Source organism: Culex quinquefasciatus, chromosome 3 (assembly GCF_015732765.1).
Source record: "Culex quinquefasciatus strain JHB chromosome 3, VPISU_Cqui_1.0_pri_paternal, whole genome shotgun sequence".
Lineage (NCBI taxonomy): Eukaryota > Metazoa > Arthropoda > Insecta > Diptera > Culicidae > Culex > Culex quinquefasciatus.
This window is the reverse complement of record NC_051863.1, coordinates 134,231,312-134,250,118: the sequence shown is the minus strand read 5'-3', so window position 1 is coordinate 134,250,118 and position 18,807 is coordinate 134,231,312. Positions and strand designations below refer to the sequence as shown.

At 36.9% G+C, this 18,807-nt stretch overlaps 1 protein-coding gene across 1 annotated transcript in view; it reads left to right on the top strand.

Annotated features, from left to right (window-relative positions):
- Positions 1–18,807, top strand: part of LOC6031921 (growth hormone secretagogue receptor type 1) — a 61,796-nt gene that overhangs the window by 3,721 nt on the left and 39,268 nt on the right. Inside the window, exons 3-4 of the mRNA XM_038258702.1 lie at positions 15,235–15,377; positions 15,515–15,636. Of these exons, the coding sequence (XP_038114630.1) occupies positions 15,235–15,377; positions 15,515–15,636 (265 nt within the window). The remainder of the gene's footprint in view (positions 1–15,234; positions 15,378–15,514; positions 15,637–18,807) is intronic.

Sequence of the window (18,807 nt, the reverse complement as noted above, 5' to 3'; positions counted from 1 at the left end):
AAAGTAGCGGGCAGCAACAATCAAGGTTTCAGCTCTTCCAGCAGCATTCCTGATACTGCTCGACCGGCAGCAAAGGCATAAGACGTCGCAAGTTGGTATTTATCACCACACGATGCATTTAGTCTGCTACTGCTAGCCGGATTGGTAGATTGGAACAGGAGCATGATGACCACTTCAGAAAGTGCTCCAGCTGTTGCTGATCCTGCCTTCTTATTCGTGTAATCGTCACCCCCATGAAGAGCATCAAGCCAACGAGAAGCTGAAATCTGGGTTTTGATATTCCACTGACACTACCTCAACCGCTACCACCATTGAAATTGTACAGGAACTCCGGTTTAATAATTGAAATCGACCGTTAAAAAAAAAAAAAAAAAACAAATTCCAAAAATATGACAGCGGAAAAATATACGTCAGTTCACGCTCCCAGATTACTTCGATCTCTCAACTGGTTTTTTGTATAATACAGCCATTCCACGTCAAACAGGAAGTCTCCAAATCAAAAGTGCTCCGATTTGGCTCAAATTTGGAGTGGGGGTTCTTTGGCCCAAATAATTAGACCCGTATTTTTTTGTTTGGCGATTAGGGTGGTCCTATCCGAAATAGGGTGATCCATAAAATTGCGTTTTTCGTCGATTTTCGCAAAAACCACATTTTTCAAAAAATCATATCTCCGGAACGGCTGAACCAATTTTGGAACGCCACAATTCAAAAGAAAGGTTATAAGTTGGGCTTTTTAGGAAAAATATGTTGAGGTTCAAAAAAACTAGCTGAATATTTGAAAAGGTCCTATGAAAATTTCATTTGCCGATTTCAAGGTCTCGGGACCAAAGAGCCCCTGTCTAAAAATATTTTTCCCTGATTCCTTGTAATATTTTACATAACATATCAAAAAATTGCGGATATCCATTAACACGTTTCGGAGATATGATTTTTTAAATATAAAAACTGGGTTTTTCGACGCGCCGCGCGCAAAAACGGAAAAATGACGCAAACGGGTAAAAATTGACTTTTTTCACTAAAACTGCGATAACTTGAAAATTTCAGCGATGACCTACACATGTTTGGGTACCAAAAGTTGCGTCTTTCAATTACGAAAATTTTGGTACACAAACATGTGTAGGTCATCGCTGAAATTTTCAAGTTATCGCAGTTTTAGTGAAAAAAGTCAATTTTTACCCGTTTGCGTCATTTTTCCGTTTTTGCGCGCGGCGCGTCGAAAAACCCAGTTTTTATATTTAAAAAATCATATCTCCGAAACTCTTTGGTCACGAGACCTTGAAATCGGCAAATGAAATTTTCATAGGACCTTTTCAAATATTCAGCTAGTTTTTTTGAACCTCAACATATTTTTCCTAAAAAGCCCAACTAATAACCTTTCTTTTGAATTGTGGCGTTCCAAAATTGGTTCAGCCGTTCCGGAGATATGATTTTTTGAAAAATGTGGTTTTTGCGAAAATCGACGAAAAACGCAATTTTATGGATCACCCTAATCGCCAAACAAAAAAATACGGGTCTAATTATTTGGGCCAAAGAACTCCCACTCCAAATTTGAGCCAAATTGGAGCACTTTTGATTTGGAGACTTCCTGTTTGACGTGGAATGGCTGAATAGTTAAAAAATCTGAATTAATTTTTTTTATTAATTTTCCGTGTGCGATGTTTTTTTTAAATTTTATAAATCATTACTTTACCATTTTGTCACAGACATTAAAGTGAAAAGTACATGATCGTCAGTGGTTCGCTCTGGCATGCCATCAAAAGGTTATTAAAAGGACAAAAGCGAGATGGAAAGTTGCTAGTACGGGGAAATTCCTTCTATTTTGAAATGAAAGCAGGATCCAATTTTACCGCTGCTAATGGGTTACAGCGAAACGGATCGGCCCCGTTCAAATGGAATCGCCGATGAATCAGAACTTGAGGGAGGAAAATGTACCATCGATTGGAGCGTGGTGCACAATTCTGATTGATATTTTTTTTATTTATAATTGATTTGAATGTAGAATGCAGATGTAAAGTTTTTTTGGCACTCTACGTTGAAAAAACATGAAACATTCAACTTTTGATCTAATTAAATGACCTTCTATTATTTCAGCTAAAAGATCATTCAGAGTTAATGACGTTTCAGTTCAAATAAAAACAAACTCTTTCCAAGAAATTCTCAAGTTTCCGTCTCGGAAAAAGGTAGGGTGAAAAACAAATTGTAATCCAAATCCGCCACTTATTCTCTTCGTTGTTGATTTTTGTTCTGGATGAAGAATCAGGCCAAGTCCAGCTTACTCTACATTCAGTGAAAAAAAAAAAAAAAAACTCAGAGATTAGCATAATGAGACAGAGGGACAAAATGTGGTGCACAAAAGTAATGAGACTCGTCCATGGTCGGGTGCTGAAAACATCCTTTTCACTTGATGTCGTAAATCATACCTTTTGTACGACTAGAACCGGAGGTTCTGAGAAACAGTGAGGGAGAGAGCTAGCATATGTATCTAATTGGGTGATTAGTAAGAGGGATTTGTTGCGTCTGTGTGCTTGGCGAAGGATTTGAGCTAGCTGAGTTTTGTGGGTGTGGGTAAGGGAAACAAAGTACTCGGAGCTTATCTCTTGGCCATGTGCCACTAGTGTTGTTCAGCAAATGCAGACAGTGAACAGTGACGGTGTAATGTATTTAGATTTAGCTATCTGCTTTGTTTTACATTCAACCGATAACCTTTACCAACTGGCTGATCCAAAAGTTTTTTTAATTTTATTTTTTTATATTTTTTTATGTTTTTTAACGTTTTTCACAAAATTTACATTAATAACATATCAACGGAACGGTTAGACTAATGCCAGCTTGCTTCTTTGTAAATCAAAGTTGGTATGTTGGGCTTTAAATATATAAAACTCAAACATTTGGAATTCATTGGTAAATACACTAACAGATCAAATAAAAAATTTGTTTGCTTATTAGAAGGTCTCGGGCAAACAGCTCACAGGTGAATGTATATTCAGGGTGTTGCAAAATGGTGAATATTCTTATCAGGATTCTGAGATATGAAAAACGAAGTTGACTTTATAGCTGTCGGCCACAATTGCTAGTACCAACCACTAGTGTCTTCCTTTTTATCTACAAGGACTTCGCCGCCCTGGGCTCCTAAGTGTATGAAAGTATGGCACGGAGCGACGGCGCCGAATACCCATATTTACACAAAGAATTTTAGAGCGCCCGCCGCGGGATTCGAACCGGCGACCTCTGGATTGTGAGCTTCTTTGTATGGTCTTCTGAGATATGGTTTAGTGAAAAAAAGTCCAGTTTTTGGTACATAAATCGAATACAAAGCACCATGCGTCACCTGCACAATGTACAGGAAAATCGTTTCTATGGAGAAGCATGGTACTTTAAGTTTGGTTTAATATTATTTTTACAAAAAAAATCATATCTCAGAATCCTTTAAACAAAGATTCACCACGATTATTTTGGCTTGGAAACCCATTAAAATATTCAGTCAGTTTGGAGCCAAATTTAATGTGGAATCGTCCTTCAATGAATTCAAAGAAAATACATGAATTTTTAATACAGTGATGCCAAAATGTCAAGAAAATTTAAACTTTTGCCTGAATTTAGGGAATTTTAAGAATAGTTTTAAATTTCCAGAGAATTGAAAAATATTTTTACTGAGAATCTTGGAAATTTAAATTCACAACAAAAGAATTATTTTTTTAGATTATTTTACCACAAAATTCCCAACTCTGCCAAAAATAGTTTTTCTTGCTGGACTGTAGCTCCAAAGTAGTTTTGCCAAAAATAAAAACTTTCAAAAATTGTGTTTTCTCTGCAATCGAAAAAAAATGACTTTTTTTCGTAAAATCGCGATAACTCGTGATGTTTATAGGCAAATCCCTTATGTTTATGTATATATATACAGCAATTCCATTTCAAAAGAGCCTAAACCGAAAAAAAAGTTCTCCGATCGGGCTCAAATTTTTTATGGGGGTTCCTTGGCCAAAATAATTAGACCCGTATTTTTTTGTTTGGCCATTAGGGTGACCTACATCGTGCTAGGGTGGTTCGAAAAATGGCTATTTTCGTCATTTTTCGCAAAAACCACTTTTTTCAAAAAATCATATCTCCGCGCCATTTCATCCGATTTTAGCTGTCTTAGACGCAAAAGAAAGATGATGAGTTTGGCTATTTGGGAAAAATAGTCAAAAGTTTCAAAAGTCTAGCTTAACATTTGAAAAAGTCGCATGAAAACTTAAAATGGCGTTTTGACCGTGTCTGGACCAAAGAGCCTATGTCTGAAAATATTTTTATCGGATTCCTCGGAAAATTTCACATAACATATCAAAAAATTGGCGATGTCGAGCCGTACGTTTCGGAGATATGGTTTTTTGAAAATAAAAACTGAGTTTTTCGACGCGCCACGCGCAAAAACGGAAAAATGACGAAATCGGCAAAAAATCAACTTTTTCCACTAAAACTGCGATAACTTTAAAATTTCAGCGATGACCTATAGATGTTATGGTATCAAAAGTTGCGTCTTTCAATTACGAAAATTTTGATACCCAAACATCTATAGGTCATCGCTGAAATTTTAAAGTTATCGCAGTTTTAGTGGAAAAAGTTGATTTTTGCCGATTTCGTCATTTTCCGTTTTTGCGCGTGGCGCGTCGTTTTATTTTCAAAAATCATATCTCCGAAACGTACGGCTCGACATCGCCAATTTTTGATATGTTATGTGAAATTTTCCGAGGAATCCGATAAAAATATTTTCAGACATAGGCTCTTTGGTCCAGACACGGTCAAAACGCCATTTTTAGTTTTCATGCGACTTTTTCAAATGTTAAGCTAGACTTTTGAAACTTCTTACTATTTTTACCAAACAGCCAAACTCATCATCTTTCTTTTGCGTCTAAGACAGCTAAAATCGGATAAAATGGCGCGGAGATATGATTTTTTGAAAAAAGTGGTTTTTGCGAAAAATGACGAAAATAGCCATTTTTCGAACCACCCTAGCACGATGTAGGTCACCCTAATGGCCAAACAAAAAATACGGGTCTAATTATTTTGGCCAAGGAACCCCATAAAAATTTGAGCCTGATCGAGAACTTTTTTCGGTTTATGAAATATATATATATATATATATATATATATATATATATATATATATATATATATATATATATATATATATATATATATATATATATATATATATATATATATATATATATATATATATATATATATATATATTTTGAAATTGTCTGCTCTACAACTGTGTAGAACATTGTTACACTCTAAAAATAACCCTGGAAAGTTAGAAAAAAAAAACGAAATTTAAAAAAAAAAAATTGTTCTGCATGCTAAAATGACCCTTCTGTCACATAGGTGGAACTTAATTTCAAAAAGAGAGAATCGTACGGTCCTGCCTCTAGCGGTGGAGAGCTGCAACAATTAGACTAGATTTTCTGCCAGATGGGATCGAGGGGTTTCAAAACTGTCTAAAACATTAAGATTTCAAAATCTACACCCCTCGTATATTGCTGCCCGGTGAAACTCTGGTATAAACCTGTCAAAACACAATCAAAGTTATCCATGGCTGAAACTAGGACAGTCAATCAAAACGATTGTCAAAACAAACAAAAAATGGTTGGATATGTAATAATCTTTAAAATTCTTTCGATATAATGCCGTTTAAATCATTTAAGTTTATTAAATCTACTTATAAGTTTTCCATATTGGTTTCACGCAAGTATAAATCTAACAAAGTTTGTGCAGTTGCTGCTAATGTTTTTGGTGATTGGTCATTGGACATGGACTGGACAGTCGTGTTTCTTCAAGCAGCATGACGGGGTCAGCAACTTTTCCTATGTGACTTAAAAAAAGCTTCTACAGTAAGATTTCAGTAATATTACATGCTGAAATGCTTTAGTTGAAAATACCTCTCAGATGCGATTAAATAATACATTTTTTTGTATCCCTAAGCAGAGCTTGATTGTTTACGTATGGTTTCTGTCTATCTGGTATAGTGAAATTTCTTTGGTCAAAGGATGCCATGTCAATTTCGTGGACAAAATCCTTACTATACCACTAGCCACATCTTTCCCGACCCACTTTTTGAGAGAGAATTTGTACGGAGTTCCACGTATGTGCTTCTGTGTTAATGCAGATTCGAAAAGTAGATTGAGCGAGTCCAAGAGCAAAGTATATCCATCTCGCGTCGGTGGTGACAATCTGCCTGAAATTTTCAGGGGTTCTTTGTACATATGAAACTAGCATCTGGCCAAAATATGAGCACTCTAGGTCAACGGAAAGTGGGGCAAATCGGGAAACAAAGTTTGAAGGTTCAAAATCGTCAAAAATCTTAAAAAAGCTGTAACTTAGGCAAAATTCAATTAAATTTCAAAATTCAAAATGCATCTGAAAGGGCTTAAAAAATGCAACAAAAGGCAGGGTGAGACATCCCAATTGGTTAAATCTAAAGGGAGCTATTTGGCACTCAACTAAAATAGTGTTCCATCCAGATATAAACTCGATTCGACCTGCAGCTTGTAGGGGACATCTGGGACTACCATCTGAGACTGAGAACGCTTTGGGTAAGACAGTTTAACATATTAAATAGGTACCCGCATAAACGAGAACCTTAAAAAAACTTTGTGTTAAATGGTTTTCTCACCATTTCAGAGATCGTAACCACTATTTGAAAAATGGTAGGAAAACTTTAAAAATACCATATCGGAAATGGTACCCTACCATTTTTCATAAAGTTCGACCATCTGAATTGAGGGTGGTTAGCAACGGTAACCTTAAAAATCCCCGAACAACGTTTCGTCAAATTACCATTTGTGTAATGGTAAAAATAAAGTAAATTTTCGCGAAAAAGCGACCTTTTTCTCTCGGTTATTAATGTTTGAGAAATGGTTTTGAAATAGTATTTTAAGGTTTTTCATATAATTTTTAACCTTGCGTCTACTTTTTAAGAAAGGGTTTGTAAATGGTTTATTAGGGTTTTTCTTGCTATTTTTACTTAGCGCTACTATTTTGGAAATAGTTTTCATATGGTTATTTAAGGTTAATCCTACATTTTTTTCCAGTTTCACTATTTCCGAAATAGTTTTCAAATGGTAAATTAAAGTTTATCATACAAATTTACTACTTTTTGAGAAATAATTTTGAAATAGTTTTTATAAGTTTTTCTTACATTTTTTACCTACAATTGAAATATTTTTTACTGAATGGTTCACTTTTTGACGGATGGTTCACAACAATAATATTAGGACTTATTCGGCTTGATTGCCGATTCTGTCCAGTTGATCACACTGCCAAAGTCGTCCAAACCTGAAAAAATAAGAAAAAAAATTCACAAAGTATCGAGTATAATGTAACATTCAAATATGTGTACTTATCTGATGATTCAAATGATTTCCTTGATTAATGCCATTCGTGCGTTCGCTTCGATTTTGTTTTGTCGGTCGGCTACCGCCAAGATCTCTGTTGATTGCCGATCGAATCCTCCAGCACCAGCTGTTCCGTTGTTTCAAGTTCTCCACGGCGCTGAAATGATCAACAAGAAAAATGTAAACAAAGTATCTGGTAAATCAAATGATTTGTTTGAAAATTATACCTGCGCACAAAACGTAGACAACAACCAGCCGCACAAACGTTTCACTTCAGACTGTTTTTGCCTGCGCCAGCCTGCAACGAGTGCAGGTAACGAGCATAGCGAGAGGAGAAACGAGAGAGCGCGCAAAGCAGAGTAATAATACTCTGCCTGGCGCGCTCTTTCGCGTTTCTCTTCTCTCGCTACGCTCGTTACCTGCTCTCGCAAATATGCCGTAAATCCAAAATTATCAACTGTTGAAAAATGATTCGCTCATACAATTGAAATAAAGTAACAATTATCACAAACATGATATGCTTAAAATTGAATCGTCAACGAAACTCAAAGGAATTGTAGCGCATAAAAAAGAACCGACATTTTCGAGCCTTTTTGTTCTTGAGCTCCTCAGTTTGTTTTCTCTTTTTGTTGGTTTAACTTTGTCAATTAAAATTGGTAAACTTCGAATTGGCTTTCTTTGGCAGCTCAAATGTGGGTAAAATCCAGGACCAAGTAAGCCAAATGATGTCCACATAACTTGGTATTACTGGTGCAGCTGCACGACGAACACTTCACCGTATAGTGAATGCCTTTACCATATGGTTCACAAAATCTCCGCCAAAGTTGTAATTCTTCGCTTTTATCAGCCCCACCATCGTTGAGTAGATCGTACACTTTTTCGGCAACTTAGTCAGACAAAATCTTATTCCGGAAGTTGCCCAAATCCGACTCCAGCACAAACCCAACCCCTTATGAAGCTACAGACAAAAAAGTTTGTTTCTTTCATTTGTAAACAAAACTTAGTCAAATTTTAACTATTTTTCAAATGGGTATTAAATGTTTCTATATGGTAATCGTGAATCAATATGAACCATTTGAACTTAAAAATCACCTTATGATTTAGGGTAACCATTTGAGTAAAATCAAATAGTTTTTTAAAGTCTTCAAGAAAATTGTTTACCATTACAAACATTAAAATAACTCTATTACTTATGGTGACCATTTGACAAATAGTTATCAAGGTCCGCCAAATAACATTATTACAAATGGTGACCATAACTCATAAGGTTGTTTTAAGGTCCTCACTAGAATTCATATAGTTTTCGTTTATCCGGGTAGACAATTTTTCTTTTGATGATTTTTTTGGTTGTAAATTTTTGCTCGGGAGACCCCTAAGATCAAATTTTCCGGTGATAATTTTCTCATATTTTTATTCCTGAGATAATTTCACAATAGAAATATGCATAAAAATATTTTTTTTATCCATTTCAACCCTTTAAAAAGCTGAAGTTAAAAAAAATTAAGAAGCTATCTTTTTTTCTAGTGACATCTAGTATCCTTGGAAACGAACTTGGTTTTCAATTAATGTGATTCGAAGATATTTTTTAATTTTCATTTTGTAAAGGGTTAAAACGGATGAAAATAAACATTTTTTATGCATGTTTCTATTGTGAAATTATCTCAGAAATACGAAAATGCTAAAATTATCACCAGAATATGGGATCTAAGCGGTTCCCCTAGCAAAAATTTACAACCAAAAAATTCACTAAGAGTAAAAGTGTCTATTTTATGCGTTAAACTGCCTTACCCAATGCGTTCTCAGTCTCAGATGGCAGTCCCGGATGTCCCGTACAAGCTGCAGGTCGAATCGAGTTGATATCTGGATGAACCACTTTTTTATTTGAGTTAAAAAATTGTGCTATTTTTTCACAAAAATGCCAATAACTCCCTTTAGATTTAATCAATTGGGATGCCTCACCCTTCATTTTGTTGCATTTTTTTGAGCTCTTTCAGATTATGAATTTTGAAATTGAATTGAATTTTACCCAAGTTATAGCCTTTTTAAGATTTTTGACATTTTTGAACCTTCAAGCCTTGTGGTCCGATTTGCCCCACTTCCTGTTGACCTAGAGTTCTCATATTGTGTCCAGATGCTAGTTTTTTTTTTATATGTTCAAACAACCCCTGAAAATTTCAGGCAAATTGGTGAGGTCCAAACGACGTCCCATAAAAAAGGTATGCCCTGTTCGTGGGCTCGCTCTTTAATTTCCAATAAAATGACATATTCCAAAATATTTTACCCATTATTGTTTATTGTTTATTTTTGCACTATTTTTAATGATCTTTAAATTTTTTCAACTTAGTTTTTCAACCATACTATTTCCGGAACTGTTTTAAAAAGGTTTAATGCCGATTTGTTTTTCTTTCGTGACGCTCCGTTTAACTTCCGCTAGCGCGTGAAAAAAAGTGTTGAGTGAGGAACTTCGAAAAATGATAAATTCCCCTGCCCCGTCTGTTGTCACAATTATGTCAGTGTGCGGAACAGCGTAAATGAAGTGGAAATTGATGAAAACTGATTAGCATCACAGCACCCATTTTTATAAGCTGTTTTTCTTCCGTCCATTTGCGGAAAAGAAATAATGTTTTTTTTTTTTTTTCGGAAAACGCTATTAGAAGTTATTCGTTGCATTCTTATTAGCTGCTTCATTTCGGAGGATTTGGGGAAAAGTTTGCTCCCGGATGAATTTGTTTTGCGATGACAATGCTCCCGGAACGTGACTATCGTGCGGAAATCATCGCACGTTTTATCTTGTGTACACAAATTTCATACAGTGTTTACCGGGGCAAATATTGAATTATGGAAAGGTCGTAAAGTTGGCTGAATAAAAGATGGGCACATGCTGGGGGGTAAACTTTTCCGGAGGTTGGCACTTCAAATGTGACAAATTTGAAGTGCTGAATGTTGTGCCGGTTCCCGACACTCATAAGCTTAAGTTTTTCTTTGGCAAGGTAACTTTTTTGGGTACCTTTTAATCCTGAGTAAACGTTTTTGAAACATTGTTGGCAGTGTTTGCTTTTTTCATAAAGGTCGACGTCGTAAGTATTATTGTTCGCAAAAAATGTCTGTATAAAATTCGTGATGAGAGTATTTTCATGCGTCTGCGATTCCTTTAAGTCGACGCTCAAAGCTGATCCAAAATCATTTGCGAAAGACAGATTTTGATGGCACCTAAAATCATTCAAAATTCAAATTGATTGTGGAGAGTCAATAGAGTTGCCTTTTTTTTCTTTAACAGTCCTCTGAGAATTAAGCAGTCATTGAAACAAGAGAAGATTGCTTTTATACCAATGTGTTTTCTCGCATCCTAAAAAAAACAAAAGTTCTTCGAGACACACAACATGTTTTTGTACTTTATTGAGATAAAAAAATCTGTTCCTTTTGTCTCAAGCCACGTGCGGCTATCAGTTTCAAGTTTTGCCCATTTCACAGAAGGTCGAATACCTTGAACGCACATTTATGCCACGCGTAATACATGGCACTGGCCGCACGCATTTTCACCGATGAGTGAAAAGAATTTTTATGGCTTGATGGAGGAGAGGCATTTTTCGGCTGTAGAATGTGGTTTAAATTCAGCACATAAATATTCTTTGTGCGGCGAATTACGGCCATACTTTACGGTTCATATTGTACGGTGCCGGTTGAGGCTTTAAAGAAAAGAGCCTGGAATGGTGAACACTTGAAACGTTGTAATTATAGAGGCATTGTTTTGATGGTGGTAATTAAATTCTGAAAATGTTTTGAAGTGATTTCGGGGAAGTGTTAATTTTACGCCAGGTTAGCGCAATAGCCGCGCCAAGCTTGTTCATTTAAATATTATATTAATAGTATGTAAATCAGATCAGCTGGAGATTACTGATTTATGTTGCATGGGAGATGGATTGAGTGATTGAATTATCGTCACTGTTAAGTGAACCCCGAAATTTTCATTTAAATAATTATTCAACTTTTCCATGCTCTATTTTTTTTTATTTTTCAAATGTTTAATTCTCAAATCATTGAGCACTTTGACACGATAAAGTTTTTAAAAATGTCGGAAAACATGATAACAAAGAAACATTCATATTTAAATGCAATCCAGCGTTTATAATTTTCAAAATGGTATTTATTCATTTTAATTTATGTTTTTTATTTTATTATCGAATACACGTGTTGCTTACATAAGAGCTAGAATAACGTTGAAAAAACCATTCAGCTAAAGCTTTAATGAGAATCTATCTCTTTTCTAATCTTCAATGTCTGTAAAGAAAATTTAAGGGAAATTTTCTGATCTTCTCGAAAAACACATTTTCAGAGATGGTCAAGCTTGGTCATGACTTCCACAGGTAAAATGTTACGGATTTGACAAAAAATAAATTTTCAGTTGGTAAAACTTAAAACCGGTGCACGATATCGAAGTTTCTGTAAAGTACTTTTCGATTGACAATTTGATTTTTGTCAGAAATCTTGTCTTAATAGGTAATTTTGGTCCCTCATCACGAATCCCATGTCCATTTTTAAATATCTTGTGACGGAGGGACGATACGAACCCTATCATTTTTGAACATTCGAAAAAGAAGTGTTTTTCAATAATTTGCAGCTTGAAACGGTAATGCGATAGAAATTTGGTGTAAAAGAACTTTTATGTAAAATTGGACGCCCGATTTGATGGCGTAAAAAAACGTAAATTCCGAAAAAACGTATTTTCATTTAAAAAAAAAACACTAAAAAAGTTTTAAAAATCCTCCCATTTTCCGTTACTAGACTGTAAAATTTTTTGTAACATGACATTTTAATGAAAATTTAATGTACTTTTCGAATCTACATTGACCCAGAAGGGTTATTTTTTCGTTTAGAACAAAATTTTAAATTTTAAAATGTTGGGTTTTTTCAAACTTTGCAGGGTTATTTTTAAGAGTGTAACAATGTTCTACAAAAGTGTAGAGAAGACAATTACAAAAATTTTGATATAAACATAAGGGGTTTGCTTATATACATCACGAGTTATCGCGATTTTACGAAAAAAAGTTTTGAAAAAGTTGGTCGTCATCGATCATGGCCATTCATCGTCACCCGCGACAGACACGGACGACGAAACAAAGAGAAACGCAAAAAGTAACTTTTTCAAAACTTTTTTTTCGTAAAATCGCGCTAACTCGTGATGTTTATAACCAAACCCCTTATGTTTATATTTTTGTAATTACCTGCTCTACAACTTTGTAGAACAATGATACACTCAATAAAATAATCTTGCAAAGTTAGAAAAAATACGAAATTTTAAAATGAAAAATTTTGTTCTGAATAAAAAAAATTGCCCATCTGGGTTATTGTAGATACGAAAAGTACATTAAATTTCCCTTAAAATTACATGTTCCAAATTTTTTTACAGTCGAGTAACGAAAAATGGCAGAGTTTTTAAAACTTTTTTAGTGTTTTTTTTTTCGATGAAAAATGCGTTTTTTCGGAATTCTGAGCACGCCATCAAATCGGGCGTCCAATTTTACATAAAAGTTCCTTTAACACCAAATTTCTATCTTATAACACGGTGTTTTTTTCCGAGAACATTAAGATAAAAAAATTCGGCAAGTCTGATATTTGGCACCATGAAAGAAGGGCTTTTTCCCGACATTTTGCGGGGTCCGGCGAAATATTTCGTCGGGGGGTCGATAGCAACTTTTTCTTTTTGAAGATTTTTTTTCGTTTTTATAGGATTTTTCTTCAGAAAAGTCGAACGAAATCGATGGGTTCATGTTCATATCCATCAAATTTCTTATGAATGTGCCTCAACCAACCCAAATTTACCAGATTTCTAGCTTTCTTTGAAATAACCCCAACATCCAAGCTTGAAACCTCAAAACGACCGAATAAAAATATTTTCTTTGTACAATTTGTCAAAAAATACAGCAACAGATTGCCCGGTTACAAATTCGAGCTTAAAACATTGCTAAACTTAGAGTATTTCATTTAAAAGCAATTTATTACTCAAAAGGTTTCCAACATTATTTTTTCAATTCTCTGCCATACAACATTAAAATATTTTAAAACATTTTCGAATCAATCACGTTGTGGAGAGCAGTTTTCTGAACAATTTCCATAATAAGTATCAATTTTGGTTCAATATAAGCAGAGATATACCAAATTTCGTAAAATAAAAAGTGACTTTCTCCAAAATTTCTGGATTTAATTCCCATTCAAACGATAAACACCGCCTACTGAGTCTTTTAAGATTCTAATAAAATAATTTCAATAAATTTCATCAAAATTTCATATAAGTTTCAGCTAAATGTTTTCATCCTTTAAAATATCATAGTAGGCAGTGTTCATCGTTTGAATGGGAATTAAATCCAGAAATTTTGGAGAAAGTCACTTTTTATTTTACGAAATTGGGTATATCTCTGCTTATATTGAACCAACATTGATAATTTTGTATGGACATTGTTCAGAAAACTGTTCTCTACAATGTAATTGATTCGAAAATGTTATAAAATATTTCAGTGTTGTTTGGCAGAGAATTGAAAAAATAATGTTGGGAACCTTTTGGGTAATACATTGCTTTGTAATGAAATACTCTAAGTTTAGCAATGGTTTAAGCTCGAATTTGTATCCGACAATCTGTTGCTGTATTTTCATGACAAATTGCAAAAAGAAAAGATTTTTATTTGGTCGTTTTGAGATTTCCAGCTTGGATGTTGGGATTTTTTCAAAGAAAGCTAGAAATCTGGTAAATTTGGGTTGGAAACTTTTGATTAGAGGTCAAATGTAGTTTAGAGTCGCTTGAGGCACATTCATAAGAAATTTGATGGATACGATCATGAACCCATTGATTTCTATCGACTTTTCTGAAGAAAATCCTATAAAATCGAAAAAAATCTTCAAAAAAAAGTTGCTCTAGACCCCCGATGAATGGTGCCAAATATCAGACTAGCCGAATTTTTTTATCTAAAGTTTCTTCTAGGGAACACACCGTAAATATTGTACTTAAAATTTGATGAATATTACTCAAGTATACGAGTAGCAAAAGTAATGTTGAATATTCATCAAAAATTATGTAATATTACACATTTTTTTTGGTGTAAAATCTGCTTGACAAAAAAAATCCGTTATTCAACAATTTTAGAGGTAAAATTCATCATTCTTTTTTTTCAACATTCTATTTTCAACCTTCCATTTTTACATTACTTTTTTGCTGTGAAGAAGGTCGACTGCATTTGATTTCGATGTGCTCAGGAACTGTTCGTAGTTTATTATATTCTAAAGATCTAAAATTAAACTAAACCACTAACTCAAAGGTGAAGAAAATGGAAGTGAGATTCTTATGTCAACATTTAAACTGCCCTATCATTAATTAGGATCATAACACTTACAGGATTAGAAAGCTCAATGGTACCTACGTTAATCCATTTAACCGTTATGATGCTACTTTGGATTCAAAAGCTTGTAAATGAAGCAAATTAGCGGTATACTGCTACCCCTTTTCAAATCCGACGGATTACATTGAACGTTGAACCCCAAACAAGTTCAATCCTTCCCGAGGCGGAGGGAGCATTTGCAGCTGACATCGATTTGATTAATTGATTGATTGGCTTGATGTGAAAGCTCACCCCAATTGTGGGCCTGCCGGAGGCCATTTGTGGATTCTCGGTATCTACTCGATGGAACGGAAACATTTCATTTGTGGAGCCGTTACTGGTCATGAACTTTCCAGCAGCCATGAATAAAAAATCAAAGAACAAAGTTGAAATTTGTTGCTTCGGGGTTTAGATTTACTGATTGTTTATGTTCTCCTGCGCCAACACTGAAAAATAAATTTTGGTTTTCTCTTCCATTCCATTTTTTCCAGCCCGAGATGATAATTTTCAACTACATCGACACGGTGATAGTGTTCGTGGTGCCATTCACGATAATCCTGGTGCTGAACTCCATCACGAGCTTTACGGTTTGGCGCGTGGCCGGCCTGAGGCGTAGCATGACGCTGATTCGACGGTATGTGTAAAAATACATTTTCCAATTTTGAGATTCCAAAAACTCAGCCAGCCGGAGCGCAATTTCGGAATGCAGTGTTTCCCTCGCACAAAATTAAGCTGTGAATGCACTTGCACTTTTTTTCATCTCTCACGTAGAAAACCGTCCAGTTTTGAAATTCGTCGGCAGCTCAGCATGCAACGGGGCTGCGCCCACCCGAATGGACGGAACAATATTTTCAAGCAGCAACTGCAGCAGCAGCAGCAGCAGCAGAGACCGGGTAGGTTTTTGGGGGGGAAATTTGTTATGCAGAGTTTTTCGTATTTTTTGTTATGGTATGCGGAGTAGAATTGCTGTTTTTTAAGTTAGCTATTGAAAAACAATCTTCTGAAATTTAATTTGGTATTTTTTTAAGTTGTCTATTTTTGTGCTATTTAAATAAAAAGTTCTAAATTGAATCAGTGTCTTGCTACAAGTTCATATAAAAAGGCTATTTTGTTGTTCAAAAATGAGTACGAATTTTCGGATCGTTTTTTTGTCTTCGGTATAGTTATAGGTATTGCATAGGAATCCTAGAAGTATATTAGCTCTAGAAAACTCGTTAAATTTAGTTGGCTAAAAGCAAAAACACTCGGATCGGGCTTAAATTTGAACTGGAAATCCATGGCCAAAAAAGTAAGACAATGGCGTGGTGGTAGCGTGTCGGATCAGCAACCTAGAAGTTGATGGTTCAATCCTCGTTCTGTTAAGATTTTTTTCTGCAATACAATCAATCTGCCGTCTTTAATGTCGATAATTGTCGGTAACGGGCAAAAATGTCATACCCCTTTATCGCAAAAAATGCATGAGGACAGTTTTCATGCAGATTCTGATATACTTTCATGCCGCCATGTATCACAATCATGTGACCGCCGGTTGGGTGTAGGTTTGCGATTTTTCCGCTAAATGAAGAGTACAATTAAAATACGTACGGAATGGTTCAGAATCATACTGACCGTGGTAGAGAAGTTTTCAAAGTACCTCAAGAAGAACTATAGTTAAGAAATGTTGATGAAAGTGATTATTTTAAGCTTCTCAAAGTGTCATGATTTTCTCAATGAATATGATTTGAATCGGTAAACGGAATGCATTTTCGGATTCATTCGACAATTTTCCACTAGGAGAAGGTTAAATAAGTTTATAAATAATAAATAATATGTGTTTTTGAAACACAATTTAAAAATCTCCAAATTTATAGGCAATTTCAGTTGAACAAATTTCATGTCAAATGTGAAAACTTGTGATTCGTGCTTCAAATTCAGTATAAAATGCAATAAAAAAAAAAATAATTAATGATATAAAACTGTTTATTGTGGAACAACCTAAAGTAAATGTAGTCTAGATAAATTTGTGTTCAGTGTTTTATGTACTTTCTCTCTTGATCGATCTGTGTAGTGTAACAATATTTGTGTGACCTTATCAGCGAGAGAATTGATAAAAGAGCGAGATCGTGATCTCCTCTCTAGGCTAACTATTAATATTGGACCAATAAATCTGCCTCTTTCGGCTCTGACCACCCGACGACTCGGTCATATGCCTTGACTTCTAGTCCGCGCGTTCTGTTTTATTCGATCCGTTGCGATCCATTCTTTTTTGCCGGTCCCCGTTTTCCGTGGCCGGTTCCTGTCCGCTCTCGAACGAGCATCGAAGGTGAACATAAAAGTGGTCCTTCGAACCGGATCCGAAGACCGGGTCCGAAGGACGTGAAGGACGGTGACCAGTGACAGTGAAGTGACCACGAAAAACGGTGGACACGGACGCGTGTGGGAGAACAATTGTTCCTGGGCGTTCCGCGTTGGACATTGTTTGTCTTGAGAGCATAGAGAACGAGGCTAAGGGCAAGTCTGCTCCACGTGGTAAGACCACCCCCCAAGAAAGATCTGCCCCTCGCCAGTCCAAGGCCTTTCCGATTCAAACAGCTCCTTCACGGTCGAGGTCCAGCAACAGCAACGTGAAGTGCTTCGTGTGCAAGGGTGCACACTATTTGAACAAATGTGGTCAGTTCTTAGCCCTGTCTGCGTCGGATCGTTCTGCCAAGATCAAGGAGTTGGGCCTTTGTCTAAACTGCTTCAGCAACAAGCACTACCTGAGGGAGTGCCGAAGCAGCTCGTGTCGTACGTGTGGTGGTCGTCACCATACTCTGTTGCATCTGCCCCACACTGCCCCAACCTCCAACGTCCCCAACCAAGAGCAAGCACCAACACCATCACAGAGCATGTCGTCATCGAACTCTGTCGTTGGGTGTGACACGTCGTCGATCCCTTCAGCGATGCAATTTGTGCTGTACACCGCGGTGGGAGTTGTTGAGGACGCCTATGGAAATTCGATCAAGTGCCGTATTTTGCTCGATTGTGGCTCGATGCACAATATCATCTCGTCCCGAATCGTCAACATGCTGAAACTCCCCAAGGTCAAGGCCAACGTTTGTGTAGCTGGTGTGTCTGGAGCACAACAGTTGATCAAGAGCAAGGTAGCAGCAAGGATTCGCTCTACCACGAACCCCGATTGTTTGTACGAGCTGGAGTTTCTCATGATGAAGAAGATCACAACAGACATCCCGATCGAAACCTTTGATGTCGACCCCGAGCGGTTCCCAGCAGGTGTGCACCTGGCAGACCCTTTGTTCAATCGATCGCGACGAATCGATATTCTGTTGGGCATCCAAACGTTCAATGATCTTTTTACGGGCGCGTCGTTTCCTCTGGCAGATGATCGTACACTTTGGTGCAAGGAAACGACCTTTGGCTGGGTCGTGGGCGGAACCGTGACCGAGCGACGAGCAGATGAGACTTCCACGCGCACGTGCGGAGTCGTGACCAACGAGATGCTGAGCGAGCAGATCAAGCAGTTCTGGGACTCCGAGGCCGTTCCAGAAACCCGTGCGCTGACCGCGGACGAGCGGGCAGCCGAGCAGAGCTACTCGGACACTTGCCGGAGACTTCGAGACGGCCGATACGAAGTTGGACTTCCGGTGAAGGAGAGCATCCGAGAACTTGGCGATAGTCGTGCGATGGCGCTGAGCAGATTTGTGCAGATGGAGCGAAGGATGTACCGCGACGAGAACCTTCGTGAGCAGTACGTGGCGTTCATGAAGGACTACGAAGACCAAGGGCACATGATCGAGGCGGACGAGGTCCCGGGTGGATACTTCATGCCCCACCACGCGGTGTTCAACCCGGCGAGCACCACTACAAAGACGCGTGTCGTGTTCGACGCCTCAGCCGGTACAACATCTGGGAGCTCCCTGAACGATCACCTGTACGTCGGTCCAGCCCTACAGCGGAAGCTCTACGACATCGTGATCCGCTTCCGTTTTCCCCAGTTCGTGTTTACGGCCGACATGACCCAGATGTTCCGACAGATTCGGATTCGATCAGAAGACCGGAAGTACCAACAAATTTTCTGGCGGAGG